The sequence below is a fragment of the Archocentrus centrarchus genome, chromosome 15, assembly GCF_007364275.1.
Source record: "Archocentrus centrarchus isolate MPI-CPG fArcCen1 chromosome 15, fArcCen1, whole genome shotgun sequence".
NCBI lineage: Eukaryota > Metazoa > Chordata > Actinopteri > Cichliformes > Cichlidae > Archocentrus > Archocentrus centrarchus.
In genome coordinates, this window is record NC_044360.1 from 8352578 (window position 1) to 8375424 (window position 22847).

General features: G+C 38.2%; 1 protein-coding gene across 1 annotated transcript in view; it reads left to right on the plus strand.

Annotated features, from left to right (window-relative positions):
• LOC115793159 (potassium voltage-gated channel subfamily KQT member 5-like) overlaps positions 1-22847 on the plus strand; it is a 120157-nt gene that overhangs the window by 80988 nt on the left and 16322 nt on the right. The window contains exons 2-11 of the mRNA XM_030748001.1: positions 4609-4699; positions 7178-7304; positions 7876-8051; positions 9158-9283; positions 10946-11056; positions 11210-11305; positions 14867-15055; positions 15190-15284; positions 17301-17327; positions 20779-20832. Of these exons, the coding sequence (XP_030603861.1) occupies positions 4609-4699; positions 7178-7304; positions 7876-8051; positions 9158-9283; positions 10946-11056; positions 11210-11305; positions 14867-15055; positions 15190-15284; positions 17301-17327; positions 20779-20832 (1092 nt within the window). The remainder of the gene's footprint in view (positions 1-4608; positions 4700-7177; positions 7305-7875; positions 8052-9157; positions 9284-10945; positions 11057-11209; positions 11306-14866; positions 15056-15189; positions 15285-17300; positions 17328-20778; positions 20833-22847) is intronic.

Consider the following 22847-nt stretch of genomic DNA (forward strand, 5'->3'; position numbering starts at 1 on the left):
TGTCTAAACAATAATCATCTGATGACTGAAATTACCGATCCGGTACCTGTTCACCAAATGGTGTTCGGCTATCTGATGTGACAGGTGATCTTTGTATGTGTCTGCCTCAACAAGGAAAAGTGTTGCCATTGTAATTATAGTTTTGAGTATTAATTATGAAGGAAAATGCTATTTGTGTTGCTTTAAAAATCAAAGAATAATAACCTGCATTTCTGAAGTTATTCATGTAGTCCCCGATTGTAAATCGCAATAGCTATTCACTTTGGTCTGATTTTGCCGAAGGCTGTAATCAAGGTCTCTCATTGCTCTATTTTCACACAGCATACTGAGCCATTCAGTATTCCCTTTGGCCTGTATTCTTTGACTCATTGTTTTTTTTTTTTTCACTAAAAGCCTGGTACTAAAATGTGATTAGAAAGACTATAGTAGAAACATGAGGGTAAAAAATAAAAGCATCTTGAAAATGTACAAATGTACAATACATAATAGCCTGAGTGATTACATTTGTACACTGAAATTCAGCCAGGCTTTTTTATTTCACTTTTTCAAGTCAAGATATTTTGATGAAGAATTATTTAATAACCACTTTTGAATCCCATTTTGACAAAATTTTTACTTGTCATTACTCCTAAAATGACATGTTCTTACAAAAAGGCAATCAGGGCAATGCAAATACACAATTGTGTTATTTATTCAATTAAGCAATGAGCTATAGATGAATTTTTATGTTCTTAAAATGTAGTTTGTGGAATCAGGCCTACAGCACACACACTGCATGCTGACTTTAGCTATCTTTGAAACACTTTTATAAGTTTGTTTTCAGGGTACAGTGAGTAGTGAAGCTATCTGTGTTTCCAAAAGGTATCAGATTAGCTGAAAGGTCACAAAGGTCGCGAGACAACGGAGAGCATCATTGCACACGGTACTGCCTGATAAAATGTTCTGAAATCAGTGCACATTGGTCATAACTTTTGCTTTGTTCTCAAAGAGTTCATCCTCCTAGTGCATTTCTTACATTTGCAAGTTTTTTGGGATTTTTTTTTTCAAATATCACAGACACCTGCAATTGCAAACCTCACATTGTGCTGTCAAAGACAGTCTTCTTGGTTTCCTTCACTCTGGTAGAGTAGCCTAAATCCAGGACTAAGCAGCCTGAAAAAGAAAATAATCATTATACTCAATTCAATTCAATATCAGTACAATTCTATTTATATAGCACCATATCTAATCTTGGCCCTATAAAACCTTGCTGAAGCAGGTTCTAAGAATTACATTTATAACTGCACACATATAATCGTAAATTAAAAAATCAACTTCAACTTACACAACTGACACAACTTGCCATTCTTACTGCATAATTCTAACACAAAGGAAGATTTTTTCAGGAATAACCATGGACCAAAACATGGACTTTTTTAAAAATAAGATGATTGATTGAAGCCATCCCAAAATGCTAACAGCTAACAAAATCAGCAGGAAAATCCTGTCAAAGTCCTGACCTGGCTCAGAGATAAGATCCTTTCCTTGTCAAACTAACGCTCTATATATGACTGCCTGTTTTCTAATTCAGTGATAATTCAGTGACATATAATCATAAGTCTGTTTTATAATTGAGGGCCCTGCAGCTTTGGACAATGAGTGCACACTAATAAACTAATGTAAGTGAGGAGAAGATGCATTTATAGTAGCTATCATGAGGATCAGTGGTCTCTCTCTCTCTCTCTCTCTCTCACAAACACACATGCACCCACACACACACACACACACACACACACACACACACACACACACACACACACACACGCAAGCACACAAACTTCTCTACCACAACTGTATGCTGTTTTTAAATGTGCCCTTCATGCTGTCTGTCTGCATGACAGTAAAGGGCTATTAGACAAGGAGCCAGTATCAGATGCAGATGTGTGCTGGAAGTTAGGAACCATCAGTCCTCCTTTGCTATGAAGCACACAGCCAGGTACACACATGAACATTCACCTCACTTTTCATACTTCTTGTGAATCCCGTGGAAAATAAATGCTGACATCAATCATATGAGGGAGCCAGAAGAGAGAAAATACAATGTGTCCAGAGAAAGAGAAATCTAAAGGAAGGAGAGATTACAGTTGGAGGATGGAGGTGAGGAGGAAAGCAATGTAGGAGGGGTCAGTAAAGAATTTGGTATATTAAAGAGACAAGTAAGAGAGAGGGTTCAGAAAATGAGAAGGGGAATAGACTGGAATACATTCTGTACACGGAAAACAAACCTTCAAAAAATCTGTTGGGATGAGACCATAAATATATAAATATCAGAAAGACAGATGGCACCTTGAAAAAACAAAAAACAAACAACAACAAAAAAAAAACAGTTCAGAGTTACTCTGAAGAGCGGTAGGCTGGGACTGCTAGCCAGTACATATGTTGCCTGGAAGCTGCCTTATGAATTTTAATTTGTATTTGCTCATTAACCAAGTTGCCATATGACTTACACGGGACTGAGTGGTTTCCTTGCAGGCAGCAGTGATATAGTTTGTGCCTATACTGTAATTAGAAACAATGTGTTGGAAATCTGAAATGTTAACCTGAGTGCATCTGTCTTGTTACAGATCCACACCCCACACTTCCACACTTTACTACCATTATTAGAAAACAAATGACAAGGACATTCAGAGGATTGATGTGACAGAGGAGGATGCTAGGGATAGGGTGAGATGCAGGCAGATGATGCGCTGTGGTGACCCCTAAAGGGAGCAGCCAAAAGAGGAAGAAAACAAATTACAAAATGCTTTTTTCATCACTGGATTCTAACAATAACAGTTTGGGATTGACATGCAGATTTTGAGATATCAGCTCTGATCTATATGTTTTCTGTGATACAATGGCAGTAAATAGAATTTTGTTTGTAAAATGTTCACATTAACATTCTTATAGGAAGAGACTATTTCAAAAGGTAACTCCACTGGCTCAAGAGATCAGTTTACCCTTCCCAGGATAGTTACCGGGGCCTCAACCTGAAGCCTGGCCTGGGAATGGTGCTCCAGGGAGAATGCCTGTGCGGCCTGCCCGGCCAGGCATGGCCTCGCCCTCCTGTAGGCCCACCACCTGCAAGAGGCACCAAAGGGGTTAAGTGCAGTGTGTGTTGGGCTGAGATTGATCCCTGGCTATTGAGGTTGGCTACTGGGACAGGGAACATCACCTCTCTGGTGGGGAAGGAGCCTGAGCTAGTGAGCTAGTACCGGTGGACAAGAGGGTCATTTCCCTGCACCGTCGGGCCAGGGAACATGTTTTGACTGTCATTTGCACTCAGAGTACTCAGTCTTCTTGGAAGTGCTGGGTGGAGTGGTCAAGGGTGCTCCAGCTGGTGACGCCGTCATCCTACTGGGAGACTTCAGTGCTCACATGGGCAATGACAATGAGACCTGGAGTTGGCTGAAGCAAAAACTCAGGTGTGGGAGAAGTTCAGTGAGGCCATGGAAAAAGGCTTTTGGACAGTCTCAAGCCTTTTTCCATGGCTATCCTGGGAATGCCTCAGTGTTCCCATGGATAAGCTGGAGGGGGTGGGTGGGGAAAGGGAGGTCTGGGTTTCTCTGCTTAGACTGTCGCCCCTGCAACCCAGGGGATGGATGGATGGATAGATGGATGTCATTGAAACATTTTTAGTTTTCAGTGGCACTGTATCTCCACACTTACATTTATGAACATCACAAGGTTCCAGTGATCTGTTATATCAATATTTTAGCTTTTGTTTACTTTCTGTCAAATATACATAAAAAGGTCAGTGGATGTAGATATAATCTTTATGAACCAACAGCTCAGGCTTCAGGGAGCTCTAAATGGTCAGTTTCACATAGTTTTTTCTGTTTTTGGCTCTGTATGATGTAATTGAGAGTGGATATCACTACTATAGTATTTTTAGCACAGAAGCCTCAACCAACAGCTGTTCAAACTTTATGTTTACAAGGAGCAACCAATCAGAAGAAAATTGTTTTAAAGGGGCAGAAATGTTTCATACTGAGGATGAATTGAGGGCCCATTATAACCAAGGGCCATTCTAGAATCAATAAGGATTATTAAGGAAGGAAGATAAGGATTATTTTGAACAGTAAATCATACAAGCCTGCTCTAGTAGAGTAATGAAAATATGAAGCTGGAAATTAGCTAATGGCTCCCCTTAAAGACATTATTCTTCACTCAAAAGAATAACTAGCCTACAACAGAATATATTCACACTTAAGGACTATCAGATCCTGCAGCACTGAAGCTTTAAACATTGTTTTGCCAGATACTAATAAGGCTGTTAACAGTTTAAATCCAGATTAATGTAGCCGTGCAGAGGAGAAATAATCATTTCCAGATATTCCCTTTGTCTGTGTATGTGTGAGTGTACCACTGAAGAAGTGTGCGTGTTACCTGAGCTTACAAGCCTAAACCTGTTATTTAATTACTAAAGTCTAAATGTTCTTTATTACACATGTGTTTTGTATTAATGTGTGTGTGTGTGTGTGTGTGTGTGTGTGTGTGTGTGTGTGTGTGTGTGTGTGTGTGTGTGTGTGTGTGTGTGTGTGTGTGTGTGTGTGTGTGTGTGTGTGTGTGTGTGTTTTGTCTTCAAAGGTTCATCCTGGTATTTGGATGTCTAGTTCTCTCAGTGTTTTCCACCATCCCTGCTCACCAGGAGTTCTCCTCGCACTGCCTGCTCATCCTGGTAGGACACACAAGCAAGCAAGCACACACACAAATGCATTTACACTCACACCTATATGCACAGACAGACACACACACAAATAATTGGACTCAATCAGTACCTGTCTCCTGGAGAGTGCTTACTGAGTTCATTTTATATGATTTTGTGATAGTCGTGTGTGTGTGCGCGCGCGTGCGTGCGTGCGTGCATGTGTGTTTGTGTGATTAAAAGATGTATTTATTAGTCATCTTAAGATGAAGTGTTCCTCCCAGCTAAACAGTGTTTAATGAGTTAGCACTATGTTTGAGTTTTTGATCTTGAATTTGTGGATATTTTATGAAAAAACTTGATTTTAGACTTCTGGTTGGAATTAATATTTAGTTCTAAAGGGTTAAGAAATAATGCCAATGAGGATCCTCTTAAAGGTGGAAGTGAAAATGAGTGAGTTTGACTGATATTTATGTTTGCACTGGAAATGCTGATTATGCATTCTTGGGGCTATAATGAACTGGGATTATGGGTCACCTGCTACTCAAGATATACATTATGCTGTCCCAAGTCAATTTGACAGCATATCCCTCAGATGTGTTTGAGCAGGAAAAATCATAAGTCAGATGAAATAGTGATAAGAAATGGATCGCACAAATAAAGTGGAAGCAAAAAGAAAACTTTTCATCTTAGGAGACACTTGTTTTTCCAGCTTCAAGATATTTATAAAGTACTCATGATGTAAAAAAGTAATAATATTTTTTTAAGTATCAAATCACTGTATATGATTGACAAATGACACAGATGAAACCAAAATGTAATCTAACAACAGTTGTAGATTATTTATTGTTAATTAGCTATAGTGGCATATAGTCTTATTATTTGGATAGGTCAGGGTTTTTAAAGGAACAGTCATTTTGAGAACTGTGTTAAATTTTCTCCTTCTTGAGAATTGGACGAGAAGAGTGACAAGAATGCACTAAATATGAAACTAATTGCTAACAGATAGCTAAGGTAGTATAAATGTGACTGTCCAAATCCTTGTAAAGCTCACTGATTAACACTGTGTATCCTGTTGGCTTGCTCTTTTATAGTGGATTATTACTTTATTCACTTTTATGTAACTGACCATGGTGACCTTTTGGAGTTTTGTCACTTTTCTTAGCATTTGGACCTTACTGGTCCATGTCTTTAAATTTTAGCTAAAAATAAAAAAGGCTATTGTCTGTGTTGGGCTATTGTCTTCATATTTAACATATAAGAGTTCTACTGATCTTCTCCTGTAACCTTGCAAAAAAAAAAAACAGAGCTACACTGTATGGAAAAATTATTGGGCCATACTGCTTAATCTTTGAATTCAGGTGTTTTCAGTCCCATTGCCACAGGTTTATAAAACCAAACACCTAGCCATGCAGTCTGCCATTTCAAACGTTTGTGAAAGAATGGGTCATTCTAAAAAGCTCACTAAGTTCAAGCATGGTACTGCAATAGGATGCCACTGGTGCAGCAAGTCAGTTTCTCCTCTTTTAGATATTCCACAATCAACTAGAAGTGATATCATTGCAAAGCAGAAGCATTTAAGAACCACAGCAACTCAGCCACAAACGAGCAGACCACATAATGTTACAGTGCGGGTTTGCCGAGTGCCAATGATCTGGCATTAACATCTGCACAAAAACTGCACTGGGAGCTTCATCCATAGTTTCCATGCCATGAGCTACTGTTGGTTTAATGTGTAGGTGGCCCAGTACATTTGTCCATATAGTGTAAATCACATTCTCCAAAATAAAGGGTTTTTGTTTTAGTTTTTTCAAATGGTTGTTCTTATGAGTAATCATCAGTATAAAAGCAAACATTTTGACAGCAAATATTTTGGCAGGCTATAGTGCAAGTGTTACTCATTTATCTGGAAATAATGATTGTATGGTTTTGTTTTGTTTTGTTTTGTTTTGTTTTGTTTTGTTTTGTTTTGTTTTGTTTTGTTTTGTTTTGTTTTGTTTTGTTTTGTTTTGTTTTGTTTTCACTCAGGTTTTTCTTGTTACAATCAGTCAAATTATCTGCAGTAAAAAATGTTTTTCTTACCACAGGCATCTTTATTGCCACAGCAAGAAAAGCACAAGTGTAACTAATAACAGTAGCAGTGACTTTGTAACACTGAACTGTCACTATAAGCTTAAACAGTGAACCAGGCGCATCTTAATGGAAAATAGTCATTAATATGTTGTAAATTGCACCTGTTCTTTTCCTGCCAGGAACATCAAAATGTTTAGTTTAGTGACTATAAAGTGCCCTCATTAAAATATATGAAGCTGGCAGTAATTACAGTACAAGTGATGGTTTTTTTCTTCAAATTCATCTGTCATTTTTTTAAGTTATTGAAAGAATTGATTAGTTTGTGTGTGTCCACTTAACAACTAAGAAGCTCAATCTTTGACCTTTGGCTATGATTGTCTGTATGATGCTATAAGGTACAAGTGTGTAAATTAGCGTGTATGTTGATGTGTCCTGCAGGAGTTTGTGATGATTGTAGTGTTTGGTCTGGAGTACATCATCAGGATATGGAGTGCTGGCTGCTGTTGCCGCTATCGAGGCTGGCAAGGACGTCTCCGCTTTGCCAGGAAGCCGTTTTGTGTCATCGGTAGGTCTGTGTGAAGACATTGTTGCCATGCAACTGTACAGTTTATGAATGAACCCATTCACAACTCTAAACACATTAATTATATTTGTGTAGTCTTAACTTAATATTTCCCTTGAGATGGTACACTATAATTTCTTACATGAACAGGTTGACAAGTTGGAGATTAAACTAGATTCTTAGTTATTCCAGTTACAGTACAGATTATAAAGTAATATTATTTACTGCTGTGATGCTTCTAAAATGTCACAGCTATGACTATAGCATAAAGACACACCCTTTTAAAAGACTGCAGTTCTCAGTCCTTGTTTTGCTATTCAAGCAGGGAAGAAGACAATATTCTGAGAAATTCGGTGACAGAAGAAGTGTGATATCTCAAGGCTGTAGACACAAAGACTCAAGAAGACTAATCTAGACAGAAAAGGAAACAAACATCTTGTAGTGAATCAATAGTTGTTTTAAAGGTGATGGATGGCAGTGTGGATGGATTTAGAAAGTAGGTGAGTCAACCACAGTTCCTGTTACTAATATTGTGAAACCCATGACCTTTAATTTTCACTCTTTTACTCCCCAGACATCATCGTCCTTATTGCCTCAGTTGCTGTGGTTTCAGCTGGTAGCCAGGGTAACATCTTCGCCACATCTGCGCTGCGTAGCCTTCGCTTCCTTCAAATCCTCCGCATGGTGCGCATGGACCGCAGGGGAGGGACCTGGAAACTGCTTGGATCTGTAGTTTACGCACATAGTAAGGTAGGGCTTTTTTTAAGTCTTGCCTTAAGTGGGCGTTGTTACACTAACTACTCACCTCTTCTATTGTGCCTTGCAAATCACTGTTGAAGATGTATTGTAAACCAAGAAACTTAGGTTCAGGTAGCACTTTTAAAACTCATGAGTTACAAAAACATGTTTGTCAGGAAAAACTGAATTTAGCGTTTATTTACAATAAGCTAATGGCAGGTTTAAAGAATGTATTGAAAAGAATCACTACAGTCTATATTTTCTGTATACTTAGTATACAGGAAAATGAATCCGTCTTCCTGTATAATAATTAATCTACTGATTTAAATTAAAAGATAAAGAAATTAAAAAATAAACCTTTGACTGTTGTAGTTGGTTAAGGTGGAGTGGCTTTTAACTATTCTGAATAGGACTTACTGGAATTTTTTTTTTCACCACCCATTTGTTTGTGGACTATCATTCAAGTTTGCATTTTAGTTGATGAAAAATAAAGGCTGAATTTAACTGAGAAACATATTCATATTGTAGCTAGAAACTTGTCAATCACAAAGTATTTTATCATCAGTTTTACTCTGAATGGGACCATACTTTACAAAAGTCATCGTTCTGTAAGACTCGAAAATTGCAGTGAGATGTTACAGCAGGAAACAGTAGAGGTAATTTTAAGTTGTCATATTTATTTAAAATAGTATCATTTATTATATGTCACCTTGCAATCTGTTAGTTCTAGTTTCAAATCACCATTTTCACATTTTACCTTACATAGCTTTTGTGCACTATGTTATCTGCTGGTGTAATTTGCTTTGTGCGCAAGTTGCATGTACTCTTGATATTTTGGCATTTGTCTTATTTATACATAATATTGTACTCCATATTCACTGTTCCTGCAGTAAACTTTAATTTTGCCACATTTTTATCGCAAAATGTAATTATAGTTTTTCCTCTTTTACAATAAACCAATTTAATAAGTGGAAACAAGATAATGATGTTATTCAATGACTAGTGCTGTGTGGTGAAAACAAATCTCTCCTTCCCAGTAGGGAGTAATTATATTCAAAAGCAAGCTATCAGTATCTTTCACCCTGTTTGCAGCATAATGGAATCTGTATTTCTTGCAGGAGCTGGTGACTGCCTGGTATATAGGGTTCCTGGTGCTAATCTTCTCCTCCTTCTTGGTCTATCTGGTGGAGAAAGAAGTCAACATGGAGTTTGCCACCTATGCTGATGCTCTGTGGTGGGGCACGGTGAGCACACGCAGACACACATTACCTGGCGCACCCTAAAACACACAATATCGTGTTTTAAAATGACTTTAAATGCAGTCCAATTGTAGTGTTTTGAAGCTGTTTTGAAAGAGCTATGGACTGATTATTTGACTAGATGTAACTTTTCATGAAAAATCTTTGTGGCCTAGCTCAGTAATTTCTAAAGCAATTTCCTACCATTACTATTCAGACAGTGATGTTTGGGACATCTTAAAGTCTCAGGTTTTAAGGACTCAATTAACCATAACTTTTTTCTTAACAGATATTTAAAATCAGAAGTTTCAAAATCCAATGTTCTACATGCAAAAATCAAAGAAACCTTTTGCTCATTTGATCTGACAACAGTGATGCATTTCTTTTCATAGTTTGGCCGTGACCTTAATGACACCTACAACACAAAAACAAGGAAGAATGGTCTTTAAATTCACACTTGGCTGGCTATAACGCACTGTTTCCTCCTCTGAAAATGTGGACACAGACAACACACAAACAAGAAACGGCCCAATCAATAAAGTCAATTTTCTCCTGCGGCCAGGAGCGACTGGCCTATTCGGCTTGTGGGAATGACACGCCACGCTCCCACATGCTGCGGCCTTGGAGAAGATTTCTATCTGGTAGACACTAAAAGCTGTTGTATCATACTTGCTAAAAGCAAAAGTTTAGATATATTTATTTTTATGGTGCAACACAATAGCTGTCAAACAGAGTCACCACTCCTGAGCACAGGTATTGAGTAGTATTCAGGTTAATCTACAAATTTAGTTTGAAGTTTAGTTACAGGGGCTTTTGGTATGTATATGTCAACTAGCTGTCAAAGAGGAATATATGAGCCAGTACCACAGATTTAGAAACTGCTTATTATTATACTGAGAATATTTGTCCTTCACATTGGTTCATCTTTTATTCTGTGTTTTTACTTCTTTTGAAAAATATGAACATTTGGGAGATGCTCAGTGTGCCGTTCAGCAGATGTTGGTGTTCTTTCATTCTCTTTAATCTAAAACAAATCCCTGAGTGCATTTGAGAAATGGGTTTGAGAGTCATTAACTCTTTTCCTTACCAGTTCACAAAGATTATAAAGTTTATTAATGTTATCCAGGTTAGTGTTTCCACAGTATAGTGGTTTATACATTTGCCTAATAAGCCAGAGATCCCCCATTTTGATCTGGGGAGGAGACAAAAATCTCCCAAATCAAACACGAGGAATACAGGAGCAGGTGACTGCAGCTAATCAAAGTTATCGGGTTTGTTGTGTGGCTACTATGAGCTTGAGATGTAATTTTACAAGTAATACTACAGTCATTTAGATGGTAATTATGTTACTCTAAAGGCAAAAAAAAAAGATTTGTTAAATGTAGTAAAATGCTGTGGGCTGCTTCTGCACACCTGTCAGTCTTTGTAAGAATATGAGTTGAATTTGAGGGAGTAGACAGTGCATAAAAATAGCTCAGTCTGTAGTTGTACACTTTTGCAGTACCATGAATCTGATGCATGTGCTCTGACATGAAAAACGCTCTGACATGAAAAACGTTTTTTTTTTTTTTTTTATTTCAGTGTCCAAAATGATCATTAGCTTCATTCTGTGGGTTAAATTGCATAAATAAACTGGCTATGTTATCTTACTGTCCTCTGAATCTTCAGATCACCCTTACAACCATTGGCTACGGTGACAAGACCCCACAGACATGGACAGGACGGTTATTATCAGCAGGTTTTGCTCTGTTGGGGATCTCCTTCTTTGCCCTGCCAGCTGTGAGTAAAACACACATTGTAGCACAATGAGCACAATGACTGATTACACTTTATGTGATACAATCAAGAGCAGGGCCTTTTTTTTTTTCTCCATGGTGAATTTTCTCCAAGTTTACAACTGTGTATTTGTGTGTATTTGTTTTCTCCACATAGGGCATCCTGGGGTCAGGTTTTGCCCTGAAGGTGCAGGAGCAGCATCGACAAAAGCACTTTGAAAAAAGGAGGAACCCAGCTGCCAGCCTCATCCAGGTAGATACTCACACATGCAGAGAACAAACACACTTCACCTCGACTTTTTTTTTTTTCTGCAGGAGCAGCAGCTGAGTGCCAGTGTGAACACAAAGAAACTTTCTTTCCTTTTATGTGAAAATGTTCATGTATTTGTGTATAGTTCGTGTCTGTTTTGCCTGTTTTCAAATGGAAGCATGAGTGTGTCCACTTTTTACCCTTTGTTGAAGTGCAGGTGTGCATCTCTTCCATTACTAAGGGTGTTTCATTAAGAGTGTACTTAATATGAATGTGTGTGCGTGTGCATGTGCGTGTGTCTGTATTGTGCCCTTCTTTGCCTTGTCGCGGTGTGTACCTGATGATGACTAACAGTGTGTGAGGCACGCTGCTGTCTCTCAGGTCCAACTGCAACACACACTGCTGGGATTTATGAGCCGTTTCCATGGTGATCATTCTCTGAGTAGACGCTCCTCCAAACTATCACTTATCGTAATAGACAAGACCAGCTGCATTGCTTTCTAATGAACAATAAATGTCTGCTGTGGGGTGTGTTCCCTGATGTGCGCAACTAAATGTGCGCACATCTGTCTTTGTTTGCATGTATTTGTGAGACTGTTTGTGTTTGTTTTTGTGTAGGTCTGCGTCTGATCTATATCCCCCCTACTTCATAAAATACCATGCAATATTCTTCTGGAATTTTCCGTCGGAGCCTTACAGTGTTGTTTCAGATACGGTTATAATCTGTATCGGTTATGATGATGTGATGCTTACCCTTACCTCAGTATAGTATCAAATTGACCAACTAGACAAAAACTTCTTCAGACTTTAAGTCAAAAACTCTACAGTTGACCTGGTTTCAAAACTACATATTTGGAAGTGGAAATCTGGAAATCTAAATTGTTGCACAAACTGTCTGTCATACTTTGCATCTGTGTCTTAATGAAGGGCTTTCTAGACAATGTCATAGTAGCCCGACAAGATCGTTCCCTTTCCAAGGATACCCACAAATGTGGCCAAGAAATCCTGCATTGTCTTCCCTCGTTGTCCCACATCTGCTGTCAGTTGTTTGATGAAGCAACCAAGCGATCCTTGTTAAGCTTGTAAAGAACTGTCTCATAGTAATGTAAATATGTCATTCAAACTAAACCAAAGGAAATCTAAAGCAGGATACATACAAACAGGATATAAATGACACTGTTTGTCTTAACATGCAGCAGCCTGGTCCCCTCTTAATATCAAGCTAATAGCTGAAGGAATGCCATTGTAACCTCTTTGTGTTCCTTTTTGCACACCAGTACAATAATAACAAAGTGCCTTATGTCCTAAAGGGAGAGCTTAAGTGAATAATTCATGCTAATATTAAGCTACAATTTCTTAGATATTTGATCATCTGTGTGACAGCTTCTCAATATTAAACTAGTAAATAAATAAATAAAGATGCAAATAACATTTTGCATCTGCTTCATTCTTGGTTTACTTGGTTTTCCCTTTTAAATAAGTAGTTAGACGATATAGGCAAAATCGTCACAAATATTTATATGACTAATTCATTAAATTCAACCAGTTTTGTCTGTTCTCCTTGTTATCAATATGTCTATGGTTAGCCTAGACAAAATCCAGTGGGAGCCCAGCTGATCCTTAATATCCCGCTAAGTGAACAATTAATCCAGTGTGTGTTGAGCTTGTTTCTCTTTTACTGGCTTTGCATCAAGTATCTGGTCACTGTCTATTATCTGCCAAGCTCATAACAGTTTCCTCAACAGGTAAAAGGAAATTTGGAAGCAGCTTTGATGTGTTAAATATGTGGACGGTGTTATTATTCTGTCTGTCACCTCACTCCCCCCCCCCCCCCCTCCCCCCCACCCCCCCATCTCACACAGCTCTCACTGCTTTTAATCACTCTTCTCTATGTCTTACTGTGAGTGTGCACAACAGAATATTACCACTGTCTTCAAGCCTTCACAGCTGGTAAATTCTAAATTTCAACATCTGCTGTAGCTGTTTTTGCCAAATAACTTTTTGTGTAATTTTCAGAACAAGATTGAATCTATAAATGCCATTAAAGTGTCCTCATAATAATCAGCAGCCAAAACTGACTAGCATTTGGCAGGTGGTCAGTGTTAATTTTCCATCCCGTCTGTGTGAAGTGTTTATATTTGGGTTTTCCAATCACGTCACAAATCTTGTAACTACACCTGGCAAGTTTGAAGAGGTTGAGTTAGCTTCAAGTAAATTATGGCTGACGATGTAAAGAAAGCAACCTGTCAAAGATAAAGCTGCAGAATGGCCTCATCATTTACATTTATTTGCAAATTAGGGTTACTGTTAATCACATTATACATCTTACACCTGTGTTGCCATAAACTGACTACATAAACTGTACATGTGGACTGCATGCATAGAGAATGTGTGAGCTCTCAATCTGTAAATACCTTGTGTCCATCATTGGCTGTATGACGAGGTCCCTAAACACACCTATGTTGCATCCTGCCCCCGACACAGTTTGAATGATCTTTGCTGATAATTTCCAAGTAGTAAATGAAAATTCGCCTGGATTGAATTCAGAATGTGTTATAACCTTTTTTAGTTTAGCCTAAATGCCAAGAAGCCATTTAATTTCTGATGTGCAGTCACCATAGAGACAGAGACAGAGAGCAATGAAGTCCACGCACACCTAAAATGAAAATAGTTCATGTCTACACTCTTAGTATTAGGGGGATGTGCCTCCTTGTCAGTTCCATTTGCCAACAGTAAGCTGATAAATGCCTAAAAGCTGATGTTTGTGTGGAGGCATTACCAAAGGCTAAAGAGCCCAGACTGTTTTTTAAAAGCTGCCTAAACAAAAAAAAAAAACAAAAAAAACCCCAAAGCTTTATAGAGACAATATTTGAAGAAGAATGGGAAAACTGGCACTCAATATGCGGGCAATTATGTGGGCAGCGAGCACAATTGTCACTAATAAGTCAAATACACCTGCTATATTCCTGCAAGTTAGACTTAAACATGTTTGTGTTATAGCAGAATGTAGATTCTTTCTGTAAGATATGAGTAGGAATTTTATTATGTTTGTTATACCTAACTAGCATCACATTTCTTACAGAAAATAGCTATATGGTGCAAAAAATAATCCTTTGCCATGGTGAAATCTAGCAAACCTGAGGCTTTTTGTTAGCATTTCAGCCCATGATTGCAGGTATGTTTTCAATCATATATAAGAGATTGCCATCTGTCTCTGTAGTTTGGGATTGGTTTGGCTATATAGCTAATTAGGACTAAAATAGACTAGCTTTGAATGTGGGTATGGGATAGGATTATAACAGTTGTTTCACACTTTTGTGATAAAATGACTCGCTCATATTGTCAGCTTAAAAAAAGTGATTATACACTCTTCAAATGTATAATACAACCTCCAAAGTGGCTGCCGGGTGGTTACAAGCTTTTAGAATGCATTACGCAAGTTATATTTTCACATAAATGTCGGTCCTTTTTTCCTTACCATGTTTGTCTCATAGCTTTTTTGTGTCATTTATGTATGTTTGTATGTGTGTGCACATATCCATCTCTGCTCCCTCCCCCACCCAGGCAGCTTGGCGTATGTACTCCACCGACGGTGCTCGTCCCTACCTCAGAGCCACCTGGCACCACTACCAAAGCGCCCTCCCCCCCTTCAGGCATGTATCCCCTCCACCAGCACCACCACCATCACTGCCCCACCTCCCTTTGACATCCCCAACCACATTGCATCAACACTATCCCAAAAGCACTAATCAGGTTTTTCTTTTTTCCTCCTCACTTTTCTTCTCTTACTTCCTACCCAACTTATATGATCCTCCCTCACCCCGTTTTTACTCCATTTATTGTTCAATTTATCATTGCGTTATTTATCCTGTTGACTCTGCATGTAGTGTGTCTGGCGTAGTTATGCTGCTGATGAGAACTCGGTTTCCATTGCTACCTGGAAGCCTCATTTGAAGGCGTTGCATACCTGCAGCCCCGCCAAGTAGGTAACAACTTACAGACTTACAATCATGGCCTCTGCTGCTCAGCCCTTCTCATCTTTTCCTCCTCAGCTGGTGTGTGTTGGACTGGTGTGACTTCAGCTCCTGTTTTGTTGTATAACTCATTGTTTTGAAGCATTGTAACATCTTTTTTTCATAAGCATACCTAACATTGGAATGTTTTGCTGATTGCATAACCTTCACCATCCTTAGAGTCACACATAAGATTTGTCAAATGATTTGTAACATATAAGGTTTCTGATGCATTTTCTTAATAATTTATCTGGAGATGGTATAAATGCGTCTGTAAATACATAATGTTGACAATGCCTTTCAGTAACGCAAGTGCAAGTGCAGGCAGAGGTCATTTCAACATTAAAAGAGAGAAAGTACTTTTTTATTCTGAGACTGTAGCATGAATTTAAAATTTAAAAAGGTAAAAAAAAAAGCAAAGAAACAGTTAATTAGTATTTGTCAATATGAGCTGCCAATAGTTCAAATTGTAGCTGGTTACTGAAAAAAAACTGAAGTTAGCCTGGGTAAAATGAACGCATTAGTTTTCAGCAAAGTCTGACAGAATTATTGAGTTGGCATGGATATTCATGAGTTTAGTGATTTACTGATATTTGTTTTCTCCTGCATTTTTTAAACAGGACCATTATATAGTCATGTGACAAAATGTTTTCACAGAACTCTATGCAGTCCTGTTGAAAATAAAGTACACCCCGTGATTCAGTACAGTGTAGAACCACCTTTAGCAGCATTAACTTGAACTAATCATTTTAAATATGACTTAATCAGTCTCTCACATCACTGTGGAGGAATTTTGGCCCACTCTTCTTCAGACAGAGGGCCTCACATTTGACTCTAGAATACTTTTGTACACAGAGGAGTTCGTGGTCAACTCAATGACTGCAGAGTGCTCAGGTCCCGTGGCTGCAAATACATGCTGTGTTTGGTCATTGCTAAACATGGCACTGTGCATTATGGCCAAACATCTCTACTTCAGTCTTGTCTTTCCAAATGGCATTGGGCCTCATGTACTAATATTTATGTGGAAACATTCTTAATCCTGCAAAAAAAAAAAATGTTTACACGCAAAATTACCATCAGATTTATAAAATGTGCGTAAAAGCCTATTTTGTTCTCACTACCGTGGATATGTTAGTAAATCAAAATAATTCTGAACCAGCAGCCTTGTGCTGTCTCCATACAGTTTGCATGCTATCTGCATACTGCCCCACCTCCACTTCTCTAAATAAGGAAACACATTTACCTCCAGGTGAAGCAGAGAAAGTGGTGAAGATGGTGTAAGAGAGAAGCCTGCACCTCTATGGCAAGGAATAAGGAGAAAATATGATTGCAAAAAACTGAATAATAATGTCTGAAGTCCAAGGAGGAAGCAAGAAGAGGCGCAGCTTTCCAAAGTGTTTCCACAGGAGTGACGATCGATTAAAATATAAATAAATAAAAAGCAACGCTCAAGCTGAAATGACAGGGGTGCTGAATATCATTTCCCCTGAGACACTCACTGTGGTTTAAAAAAAAAAAAGTTTGGAATCAACGTTGATATGAAAAAACCTGAGCTCTCCAGAAACTCTTATTTTATAGAGGTGGTCACACTTGGTGATGATTAATTAATCAAGTGCATTTGATTAGCAACACCTGCCTCCTACTTACCCCCTTAATTCCTGTGGAACTAGCAAGAGTGTACTTATTTTTTCACAGGACTGTATAGCGTCCTATAAAAACAGGACTATATATATGGAGATAGATGTCCTTACATTTCTCATTTCTATGTTTGTCCCTTACCTGAAACTTAGCCTTACCATGCATGGCTGCTTGCATGTGATTGTAATTAATTAACCTCACTGAACTAAAATTTCTTTCTCCTTGTCTCCTTTTGGCTTGATGCTTCCCATATCAATTAATGGCAACATCTCTATGATGCTGTTTTAATCTGCTGGGATACTGATTTCTCTCCCTTTTTCTCCTCTTTTCCCCACTAACTCTTAAAGGAAAGAGCAGGGCGAGGCTACCTACAGGTTTGTATGACTCTCAGTTCATACCAACAAAGACACAAACATATAAACAATTTATCATGTGATACAACTATTAGATTATTTAGAACATTTTTAATGACTTATTATGCTTACATTTTAAAAACTGTGATTTCTGCTCTTCTGCTCTGGTTTGCTTGATTGTTTAGTCCAGTTTTGATTGTGTTTACAAATAAGGAATGGATTTTTTTTTTTTTTTTTTTGGTTTGTTGTTTTGTTTTATTTTTTTCCTTTAGTGACATTTATTGCAAATTGCAGCTGACATCAAAGGGCAGAGACAAAAAGCCTTAGTTCCTTGGTTTGTGTATTGATTTATGGAATGACTGAACCCTTATTTGACCTTGCATTACTTAACAAAATCTAGCCATAGATTTGTTCTGACATATGTTAAATGTACAATATATTGGCAGTATGAATTAGAAAACAGCAAAAGGTTGAAAGAGGCTGTGCTGCAGTGTTATATACAAAATTAAAAGGGTAATTAGCAATAGTGGACAGTTAACCGATACCAAGGCTGATTAGTTTTGTTAAAAGGAAACCAAATGTGCAAAGTCAGCCTTTACTTACTTTCATTGTTGGAAGATGCTGCTAGTGCATTCACAAAAGTGCTCTAATGCAATATATTGATTTGAATTAAAACAGTGACACAATTAAGAGGTCACAAAAGAGTGTTACATCATCTTTCAGGCCACAAAAGACTTCCAAATTGAGACCAACACTCATCCAAACAACAGACACTGCAATTCCTCAGGACCTGGATGATACACTCGTCAAATTTGAAACTGATCAGATCAGCAGGGTGTAAAAAAACACACACTGACAGACATGCAGACACACATACAGTGCATTACAGAGATTTAGTAATTGTTTCTTTTAGTGAGTTTGAAAAAAACAAAACACAAAAGGTAGAAAAGCATGCAGGGATAGAGATGAATGTTTTTTTTTTAACTCATGCGCAGTTGCTCAGCAAATAAGAGCCATTTTCAAATAACCTTGTGAAACTACAGCGTGCTTTTTTATTTGATTGGGTTTTTTTTTACCTCACTTTTCCATCTTGATTTATAATCCGTGTTCCTCCTCCTTTCACTGCTCTGCACTTGACTTTTAGGCAGAAAACAGTGATAGGCGTCTTTGTCTTTGCAGTGTGCGTGTGCGTGTGTGCGCACGCACACCCATGTGTGTGTCCTTGTGTGCATATAAATGCACACACTCATTTCAAACACAGCAGTCTGTACCATGTCTGTACCATGACGCACATTTTCCATTGGGATGGTATTTATATAACTCATCAAACACAAGTCTAGAAGAGACAGACCAAAGTTGAAAAAGAGGGAGGAGAGGGGAGATAGAGGATTTCAGAGAGGGGGAAAAAGACAGAGAGAGATTTGTGAGTTTAATTATGCTAGTATAGTTTTTACAGTGCAGCACTTCTTTGGCAACATTTGGGGGCCTTATGTTGAGCCAGCACCTTTCGAGGCATTTAACTTTATAACACCACCACACATACACAAAAAAAGGAAAAAAAAAAAAAAAACAGTTTATGGTCTCAGTCAAACACACAAACAAATGTGCTTCTCATCCTTAAACAAAATAGCATTTAATTAGGCTTTGTTGCTTTCACAACAACATTAATTCCCCAGAAATCCTCCTGTTTAAAAGGCTGCGTTTAATTAGGTTTTCCTTTCTTAGAAACTTTTGTTGCAGCCAAATCCAATTTACACTTGTTTAATCGTAATTATGCACACTTTTATGACACTACTTCTTTTCTAAATGTTCTTCACCACCAAGGGAACTCATAACACTCTCTGTTATTAGTGGTTTTACAGACTGCCAACTGTGGCTGCTTGGCGGCGGTAGGTGCCGTGGTAAACGGCTGGTGGTTTTTGTTTAAGCAGACTTGTAAACACCAGCAGTAGTAAACATTAGGCACACCACAAAGTGCTGCAGCGGACATCATGCTGAGTGTAAGTGTGCTGGATATTGGCAGTGAGAAGAAACATGGAATAAAGATTAATGGGGGTTTAATTGTTAGGTTATGTGTGTAGGCAGGTGTGTGTGTGTGTGTGTGTGTGTGTGTGTGTGTGTGTGTGTGTGTGTGTGTGTGTGTGTGTGTGTGTGTTTGTACCTTCTGGTAGAGTGTAGTATAATTTAGTCCGAGTGATAGTGAAAAACAGGGGGAAATACGTAACTTTTTTCTTCTCTAAAATTTCCTGTTGACTTCGTTTAACCTGGGAACTATTTCTCATCATTTATGTGTGTGTTAGTCTGACTCACCTTCTTCCTTATCAGAAAAGGTTTATTGCAGTGATGCTGTACTTTCATGTCAAAATGCTACTTATTCTCCAACACAGCTCAAATAACAGCGTTCACACCAAACTAAGCCAGCTAAACTGGCAAGTATGGCAGTTTTTAATATGTAGCCAAGCAAACTGAATGTGAAACTGACCTTCTTAACACAGTACTTTTGCTACACACAATATTTTCACAAATGAACAATTTTGAGAGAATCAGAACATTAAAAATTAATTGGCAGCACAGTCACGCGGTGGTTAGCACTGTTGCCTCAGCACTGTTGCCTGGGTTCAAATCCACCATCTGGCTGGGCCCTTTCTGTGCGGAGTTTGCACATTCTCCCTGTGTTTGTGTGGGTTTTCTCCAGGCACTCTGGCTTCCTCCTGAAGACATGCAGTTAGTAGGGTTAGATTAATTGGTGATTCTAAATTGCCTGTTGGTGTGAATCTGCACGTTAATGGTTGTCTGTCTTTCAATGTTAGTCCTGTGACAGACTGGTGACCTGTCCAGGGTGTACCCTGCCTCTCACCCCATGGCAGCTGAGAAAGAGTGCAGCTCCCCTGCAACCCTGAATTGGATAAGCAGAAGTGGATGGATGGATGGATGGATGGATGGAGGGATGGATGGATGGATGGATGGAACATTAAACAAAGTTGTTAAATGCATTCTTGGCACTAGAAATATTAAATTTGGTTTAGAAAAGAGAGCTAGAGAGATAGTTAGAGGAGGCACAACATATGAATTTGGCTCGCTAGTATTGAGTCCCCTTGATAATTGCCTGCACTATTTGCAGAGATTTAACTGGACATCACACAGACTTTGTATTAGTGAGCTGTCAAATTAAAGTCTATTAAATGTCTGGTCTGAGATCAGGGATGCAACAGAAAAGGCACTGACAGGAAATTTGTTAAATTTGTACTCTAAATATGTTTGTCATCCCCAGTTGAGGAAAACATACACCCATTCCCATCCTTCTCTGAAGTATGTCCCCTGCCCTTGTGTTTACTGCGCATCAATATTGACTGTAGAGAATTTCTCTATCCTGAGCTGAAATCTGCTCCAGTTTTAATATCCTCCCTTATTTACCCCTTTCTTCTCTATCCCTTTCCCCTCATTCCATTCATCTCTCCCTTGTGTGCTGTAGCAAGGGCCTAAGTAATGGAAGGCTCTTCAGAAGGTATTCTCGGAAATATAGGAGGTACCTACAGTATTACCCAGCATCCTCTCTGCCCTGCCCTAAGCCCTTAGAGTAACCTGTGAGAATGAATGACTAATGGCATGGAGGAGAACAAAGAAAAATCACTTGCCTTCTTACAGTACTTTCTGCCTCAGTTCTTTTCATCCCTTGAAGGGATTTGTCTCTTTGACTGTTGCTGCTTGCTGCCTGTCAGTCCCAAACAGGACTTTGTTACTGCATCACAAATTAAAGGGAATTCCACCAAAACTCACTGTAAAAGTTGACTTTGCTTTACAAGGTAATATTTTACTTAACTTTTCCTTAATCCAATTAAGGAAAAATTGCAGCAGTAAACAAATTGCATGTTGAAACCCCCTTCATTCAAAAATGATTCAATAAACTTACATTGTGGCATGCTGCTTGTCATGACCTGTTCATAATTTGTTTTTGTTTGATTACAAATTAAGGGTATTATTCTAGTTTCACAGGGAGACACCTATGTATGCTCAGTTCAGGGAAAAAAGAAAAATACAAGGTCTAAATATCCCTTCACTTTATATTTCCTATGTGCTGTTCATCTTCAACAGAAACTATTCTGAAACCACCCACTTCAATATCTTTTATTTATTTTGTGAGTAACCACAGTTGTCTAATGATAATTTAGCAAATACTAAGAAATAAAATGAGGAAATCATGGAGCTGGACTCCACCTTAAATGATCCCTTAGCAGCATATGTTGTAGTTTATGCACATTTCCGTATGTAGCTTTTCTTTATTTACTGTAGATTAGCACTACTGCCGTTTTACTGCTGTACTTCCCATTTAAATCATAATTTCCATCAATGTTGGAAAGTATGGTAATACAAAAAGTATCTGATTGTCTTAATCCACTATTTTTTTCTTTGTTTTTTTTGTTTCAGTAATAATAACAAGCACATGATAGCTCACTCAGAATGTAAAACAACTGCTGTCACTGTATTGCTCACTAATAATTTGTAGTTTTAACTTGAGCCATACAGTGTTGAATAGGGTTGCTACACAAGTAAGAGAAAGGAATGGAAATATGGCACAAGTCTGTAAGTTTCAAGAAACAAATGGAGATCAACAAATTGATGACTGAGTCTCAGGTGAGATACTGTGCTCCCCAAAAAAAGATGAATTTTTGGCATGGAAATTGTGCTGGAATCTTGCATCTCTCTCATTGATTTACATTGCATGTTGATCAATTTGCCCAAACAGCATAAAGCAATTGCTACAGTGCATCTCATTGATTTTGAACTTTCTGCACCCCCAAAGGTTACCAAACATATGAGCATTTTTTAAACTTGGCAATATAATGAGTAATTTACTTAAACTGACCAATATTGGAATGATAGAGGAAGACCACGTTAGTTTAATTCAATAGAAATATAAGTGCATTTCAATTTTAATTATAATAACTACATTAAACAGTTGAGACCACAGTTGATATCTGTGTCATTAGATTTACCTACAAATATTAGTTGAGAGTGATTCACCATCACAGTCTTGGAAACTTTTTGTTCTTTTTGCAAGGGAAGAAATAAAATTAAAATGAACAGATTTCTTTCAAAAGTAAAAAATAAATCAAACACTATGTAGAACATTTTTTTTCAATAATGGTGTCATTTGTTTAATGTAGATTAAAAATGAATGTGGTGATGATGTGTTAATGCTACTATGCTTCAGCCGTGAATGACGATTACAACACGTCAGGATCAAACACTGAGGATTTGTTTTTGGTAGCTTGGTAGGCAGTCTGGCACTGTGCTGATGTTTTGGGCATGTCAGTCGGATGGATGATGTTTGGTCTAAAGGAAAAGACAGAACATTGCCCTTTGTCTGCGCTCTGAGCTCTTCTCACTCTCCGAGGGGAAATAGGTGTTGACAGCATCCCCTTTTTCTCTCTCTCCTTTTGTCTCTCTCTGAACCCCAATCTCTGTCACACACAAGTTCCTTCTCTGTCACTTCCATCTTTAACTCACATTCTTCACTTTTCCCTTTATATCTCTTTCTAT